This window comes from Xiphophorus hellerii, chromosome 18, assembly GCF_003331165.1.
Source record: "Xiphophorus hellerii strain 12219 chromosome 18, Xiphophorus_hellerii-4.1, whole genome shotgun sequence".
Classification (NCBI taxonomy): Eukaryota; Metazoa; Chordata; class Actinopteri; order Cyprinodontiformes; family Poeciliidae; genus Xiphophorus; species Xiphophorus hellerii.
The window spans coordinates 4304748-4311628 of NC_045689.1; the positions used below are offsets into that span (position 1 = coordinate 4304748).

The following is a 6881-nucleotide window of genomic DNA, read 5'->3' on the forward strand; positions in this document are numbered from 1 at the left end:
AAACATGTAAAGTAAACCATATGAAAACATGTCGGCATCGCCGGGATTCTTGGAGCCAATATGGCTGAAACTTTGCTGCTGAACGCCGACCGATCATCCAATGAGGAAGCAGAGTGTTTAAATAACAGCGCTGCGATGGCTCTTTGAATTAAAGTTTAAAAAGACAGAAAACAGCTTCAAGTTTAACTGTCACACAAACTGAAAGTAACAGACGCCTGACATGTTTAGGAAAACAGCTGAAATATTCCCAAAACAAAACACAAAACTTCCCGACTTCTTCACAGAACATCTGAGCCGAAATGTTAGTGTTTCAGCCACATGATCAGAACCGACTTCTGGCGCCATCTTCTGGTCCGGTCCCGGTACTGCTCCCGCTTTAGACACGTAAAACTGCAGCTTACTGGCTCATGATCCACCGACTCACTGCTTAGCAATGAGGAAACGGCTCATTCTGCAAACATTTTACTGCGACTCGGTTTTATTTTTAAACCAAAAGCTGCCGAAGTTCCTCCTGCCCCATTTTTACATTTCATTTGCATTCCTATGACTTTCTAAACCCCGTAATGTACTAGTTTTTGAGTTAATGTAGATCATTTAAAAAAATAATAAGCATTTCTTCTCTTCTGAATTCAGTCCACTAACTTAGGATGGAAGTTTTTTTTTTGTTTTTGTTTATTTTAGAGAAAGTCGTCAAGACTCCACCAAGATCTCCATCAGGTGCTCCAGCTCAAACGCTTCCCTGCTTTGATTAGGACCAGAGAAGGAGGCGGAGTCAGGCGAGGAAGAGGACGAGAGAGGACTGAAGGAGGAGAAAGAAGGCAAACACTTGAAGTTGGAGGAGGCGGAGGAGAACGGCGGCAGGTAGCAGACCAGCTCCTCTTCGGCCGGGTAGCCGACTCTCCCCAGCAGGGATGCGTCTACTTCCTGGAACAGATCCTCCATATTGACGTCGTTCACGTAGCCGGGTTTCGCCACGTCGCCGGCACTCTCTGGGAGGTTCTCCAGGGACCGGAGAGGCGTCCGCAGAGCTGCCTGCGGGCCGCCATCAATGGTGGAGTCCAGCGCAGTGAGGATGGAGGAAATGGCGGCTGAAAGGGAGAAGTCGGACTCCGCCGAGCCCCAGTCCTCGTCCTCTGATGGGCCGCGGTTTGTGGGCGGAGTCGCCGGTTCTCCGGACATTAAGGCAGAGTCCCGTGGCGACTCACCGTGTTTCTCCAGAGCGATCTGCCGCAGCGTGTTGGCGATCAGAACCGAGCGGCGCAGGCTGGGCTCCGGCAGCTCCTGGCCGCGCTGGTACTTGTTCAGTGACACGGAGAAGACGAACTGCCGCTGACTCTCCCACGTCGGGCTGCTCCGGTCCGACGCCTCCCCGTCCTCCGGCTCCAGTTTCCGTTTCTGACCTTTCAGAATCATCTTCACGCTACGGAGGAAAGCAAAAACGGTTCAGGATCCAGCCAGGCCTGTCACAATAACAAATTTACTGCGATAACTTTAGGCCTAATTTTTCTGGATGATAATTTGTCCCAGAAGTTATTGTGGTTGATGAAATTAAATTTCTTCCAACCCCTCATCAAGGAAACCACACGAATAAGTTCATATTGTGCAGCTTTTAAGTTAAAGGCTATCGGTCTAGCAGTGCAGAGCGATAGCTGCTGGACGTAAGCTTGGCGTGAACGAATCGATGGTTCAGCGTTGGAGGCAGAGGGACGCGTCCTTAATAAACCAAAGGGCTGCGTCCTTTGAAAACCCGAGAGCAGCGGAGATATCAGCGGCTTATATACGTAAGTCTCTAGTTGTTTTTGTTGGGGGTTTTTTTTAAACTTTGTTGGTGCAGCTTATAGTTAAGTGCGCTCTGTAATCCGGAAAATACGGTAATACAATGGTAATAATGCAAGAACACATTCTCAAGTTACTCAGCAGGTCGTTGCTAGGTAACAACAGGTGGGAGGACTTGAAACTGCTTGTCAGTATTCATGTTAGTTGATGCCACTCGCTCTACAGATTTATCATTCAACTACTTAAGCGTATTTACACAATAATAGAAATATATCAAGATGCAAATAACAAAAAAAAAACTCAATTTCTTTTTGAAAGAAGAAAAAAAAACACATTGCCTCAGATACAACAAAACAGCTTTAGTAAATCTCAACTTATTAAAACTTTACACTTGAGGAGTTTTGGCTAAAACACATTTGCAGACAAAAGTGTTTTTATTTTAAATGGAAATGTATATATACAAGTATATATATACATGCACCGTTTTGGCTTATAATTACTGTTCTGATTACAACAAACTGCCTTTTTGATTTGATTAACCGATTGCTAAATTAGCTGAAGAATGTTTAAATGATCAATTACACCTAGAAATAACATGATCACAAGATAAAATCTGCCAAAAATGTTAGAGTTTATTCCAAGTGGAGCAACAAAGCTGGTTTGTAAAACAAGAGGTCTCACTTTGACAAAAACTCCAGGTACGTGTCTGTGTCTAAATAAACTGTTATACCTGGACTGGAGTTTTTTCCACTGATGACAGCAGGGCTGTTGAAACCCAGTCCAACAGGACCGGTTCCTACCATGTTTCCAAATGGTTAAAATGTGCAGGAGCCTTTAATTGACTTGTTAATTTCAGCCAGGTGTGTTGAACCTGGAAAACACCTAAAACATGTGGGGCACCAGCACCTGAGGACACAACTGAATACAGGTTTTTTAAAAATATACTCATTTTTCTCCAGTTGTGAAAACAAAAACATCCTTTTTTTGTAAGTTGTAATTACACCCTTATTTAAAACCTGCAACTTTTCCATTTTAGCATTTCTTGGTGTTCTAGACTAAATGTTTTCAGATTTTTCCATCAGTTTTTGTGATATTTTGGGTGTTTGAGCTGAAAATGCCTTTCCAATTCTGAAGTAAAGCTGTTGTTTTCGTTGTTGTTTTTGGTGTCAGGAAAATTTAATCTAACAGAAACTGAAAAACGGATCAAAAAAAGATTCTGAATTTGTGATTTGAAATCAGAAATATCGTCTTAATATAAAATCGATGGGAAATCTTTTATAAATTCTGATTTGTATTTTAGACAATAAGAATATACTAAATTTGGGCTTCCTCTCATTTGATGTTGTATTTTGCATAGAAAACCTGAAAAATGATCAAATCAAATTCTATACTTTAAGACTGAACACTTTAAGACTGTTATAACAAATAAAAAATATATATTCCCTCAGGACAGATAAATGGAGTATGGAAGAAATAAAACAATTAGTGTAGAATATGACATGTCCTTATTTTTAAATAATGCAATCAACCTAATGGAGGACAGAAATTAGTCATCTGTTGGCTTCTGCTTTACTATGACTCAACATTCTTCATGACTCGTTTTTCTTAAGGTTTAATAATAATAATATAAACTATAATATAAACAATATAATATAAACTAATTCAAAAACATTTCGTGGTTGTGATCATTTAATTTAAAAAAGTGTAAAATTAGTGAAAGTTTCCCAAGGATTATATCTAATTACAGGTCAAACTTAAAGTTCAGAGCTAAAAAGGTAGAGTGAGGATCGCTACCAGAAACCGTTTGGATTATGTATTGTGATTTAGTCAAGTTTGTTTTTGTTCATTTTGAGTTTTTAGATGCATTTTTGGTATTCTGGGAGCTGCTTTTTTTTGAGACACAAGATGGGGGTTGCTGCTGTAACGTTTGATTCATCGTGTGGGAGGGAAAAAAAATTACCCGGCTATACAGGGAAAACTTTATAAAATGATTTAAATAAACAACTCTAACATTTTGTTTAAAAAAAAAATAGCACTTTTACTCACCCGGAAACCCAGGCTGTGAACTTGTAAAACTGTTTAAAACGACAGTTAAACCGACCTGTTGGGTAGTTCACTTCTCCCTCGGCGAGTTTCGTTGCTGCCGTTTAACTTTTAAACTCGTCGCAATTATTCACTTCGCTAAAAGGACGACCGATAAAACTTCGCTTTTATGTAACCGAAGTAAAAATGAAAGGGAATTTAAAAAGCGATTTTTGAAAAGGTGAAAAACGTTTAAATGTGCCGGAGCGCGGAGTCGGCTGAAACTAAAAGGGCAAGCTGAAGCTCCCGCCCGTGATTTGAGTTTCACGCCAGTCGCTTTACAGTTAGAGGCTGGACGTCGAAAGGCATTCTGGGTAGTGGAGTTTAATTGCCTAACATTCCACCAGATTTTTCCTTTACAAAACAAGCTAATGTAACACTACTTCATCCTATACAAATAACAAAATATCCGTATTAATATAAATAATATTTATAAAACAGTTAAATCGCCATTGTTCCGAATAAAGAGTTGGATATTATGTAATTTGCTTTACAGTAATTCCTGAGTGATTACGTCACCCCACAAAAAAGGCATTTCCGTCGGAGTTCAGTATAAAACCACCAAAATTGTTGCCTAATGGGGTCAGTCAATACATTTGCCACAGGACAATTTATAATTTTTGACTTAAAAGCAAAAAATAATTAGTAATATCGTTAAAATTAGAGATTTTTTTTACCCTCTTTGTATGATTTTTAAAAAGGAAAGCAAGAGAGGAGGCGTCCACGTCCACAGGGAAACTCATTTAAAATGAAGGGCTGTTATGGAAGCACAGGAAGAGAAGTTACCTGAAAGCTGTGGCCCATGTGAAGAAAAACTGCTAGTAAAATTAGCTCGAACTGAACAGAAACATGTCAAAGTCGGTTCTATTCATTAAAACTTCCAGTTTCATGAAGTTCCAGCAAGTCAAAAACCAAGTACACCTCGCTGCAGCAAACAGAAAGGGGCGGGAACGGACCACTGTCAGTCACATACCTTATTTGGAAATGGGACCATTGCACTCCAGAAGTGAAGAGGGCGCTATTTCCTATAGTATCGGCTGCCTCCCGTTTTTATTTTCTTTTGAAATCTGTGATAGATCTTCATCTCTAGGAAGGATTTTCACTCTGTGCATGTATTTGACCTTCTCTCTTTTATTTACTTCAGCGCAGCTCACAGTTTTTGACAAATTCGGTAGCTTTCTGTGTACTTCTAAATATGCTACTTAGTCGCATCTTTTCGGGCCTGCTAGTGCCTCCAGTGGCGTGGGGTGGTAACACAACTAATATAATTACATTACTAAACGAGAATACCACAAAGTCTTTATTATTTACTATTAATTTCGCCATTACTGGCAACGTAAAAGATAAATTATCTTCTAAAACACCATTTATGAGTTTGAGAAGTTTTTACTTATAAAATATTATTTTATTATTGGTGTTATGTAATATTTAAAATTCCCCAAGGCTCTGAATTTTGTATTTTTATTTTCTGTGAGCCAAAATCATCAAAACTACAAAAATAGATGCTTAAAATGTTTAACTCTCTGAAATAAATGAGAAAAATAATTTTTTTCCCCATGTTCCAATTATTTGAGATGTAGCAGCAGCATGGTAACTTACCAACTAGATGCGTTGATGTTTCTGCCTAAACATCTTTTAAAGTCAGTAGTTGACTACAACAGTAGTTTTTCTTTTTTTGACACTGGAATGGATAATAAGCACATTTTTTAAAAACAATTTCAAATGCATTAAAGTGTATCAGAAATCATTTGATTAGTTTAATAAGCTTTTAAAATTTCTGACCAACTGAATCTGAATGCGTTTTAAAACGTCTAAAAAGTGAGTTTGTGTATAAAGTGTCTGTCATACAGACTCAAACTACTGCAGATTTAATGTTCTGACTGTAGACTTTTTAATATCTCTGTCTATAAAAAATGTTTCTACCCAGCTGTTTCTGTTTTTATCTTGACTTTACTATTCAAGTAACTAAATAAAACTAAACAAAAACATAAAATCTTTGCGGTGGATCTGGACCCAGTTGGTCAGAGTGGACTTGGTCATTTTAATTTTAGTCAACATTATGAACCTAATGGAAATTATCCCAGAGCAATAAAAACAGAAAATAAGACATTTAAGACTAAAACACAGCAAATAATGACAGGCATGTTTGAAATCACATATTGAACATAATTGAATTTGGTTTGAATGAAATATTTTCCATATAAACATGTTTAAATCGTACAATCTCAATGTTTATTGAGTCTGCCATTTTTTTTCTTGCAGTGATTTTGTACTCCAAGTTCAGTTATGCTGAAGTTGCGAGTAAACGGTTAGCGTGTATTAAGGTAGAGGATTCAAAGTAACAAAGTCTTGATTGTATCTTTTTTTGTGTTTGTTAGTCTGAGTAAAGGGCCGTTTTCATGTGCAGTTCCATCTCAACATTACACAGACAGACATTAAAATGCAGTGAATAAATAAATTTTCAATCAGTTTTATGCACCAAAGAGTTAAAAACACATTTTCACCGACGCTCTTTAAATGTGTATATATATGAGATTTTAAATTGACACTTGTGACTGTATACAAAATGGACCAGAGTGTATTTGCTTATTTCGAGGTAACGCAAAAGAATTGTTTTCTCCATGTCCCCTAGTTAAATGCAAATGCTTGGATGTGTTGTACGAGTGCATATGGAAGTGTTGAAGTGCAAAAACAAAGACAAACGAGGGGAGCTGAGGCCTGGCAACAAAACACCACAAGCGTCAAGCGACAGATTGGACGCCGAAGGCAACCCAGAAGGTGGAGACAGCCAGGTTCAAATACTCTGCGCTCCAAATCAACGGATCAGAAACACTTGCAAAGGGGAGGAGCACAAAGACAGACAAAAACAACACCTGCAGCCCAGCCCTTAAGGCCCAGGGCCGTAACACTCCCCTACTAGAGTTTTTACATTAATCTTGGTTCAACCACAGCCTGAGCCTGTCCTTGTAAAAAAATAATAAATTTAGCTCATCCCAGTAAAAGTTTGAAACCATTTTTTTGCC

The 6881-nt window shown here is 38.5% G+C and overlaps 1 protein-coding gene across 3 annotated transcripts; it reads right to left on the reverse strand.

The window, feature by feature from the left end:
* Positions 1 to 579: 579 nt before the first annotated feature.
* LOC116707574 (SERTA domain-containing protein 3-like) lies at positions 580 to 4809 on the reverse strand. 3 transcript variants are annotated; one of them, XM_032544979.1, is made up of 2 exons: positions 4645 to 4809; positions 580 to 1420 (listed from the first exon to the last, which is right to left on the reverse strand). In XM_032544979.1, exon 2 carries the CDS (start codon positions 1411 to 1413, stop codon positions 691 to 693), a length of 723 nt encoding a protein of 240 aa, XP_032400870.1. In that variant the 5' UTR covers positions 1414 to 1420; positions 4645 to 4809; the 3' UTR covers positions 580 to 690. The 3 variants fall into 3 exon arrangements, with proteins under 3 accessions (XP_032400870.1, XP_032400871.1, XP_032400869.1); XM_032544980.1 differs by lacking the exon at positions 4645 to 4809 and adding an exon at positions 3878 to 4235; XM_032544978.1 differs by lacking the exon at positions 4645 to 4809 and adding an exon at positions 3823 to 4232.
* Between the last annotated feature and the right edge of the window lie 2072 nt (positions 4810 to 6881).

Coding starts and splice junctions, on each gene's coding strand:
- LOC116707574 (XM_032544979.1), bottom strand. CDS start 1,413: ATGATTCTGAAAGGTCAGAAACGGAAACTGGAGCCGGAGGACGGGGAG.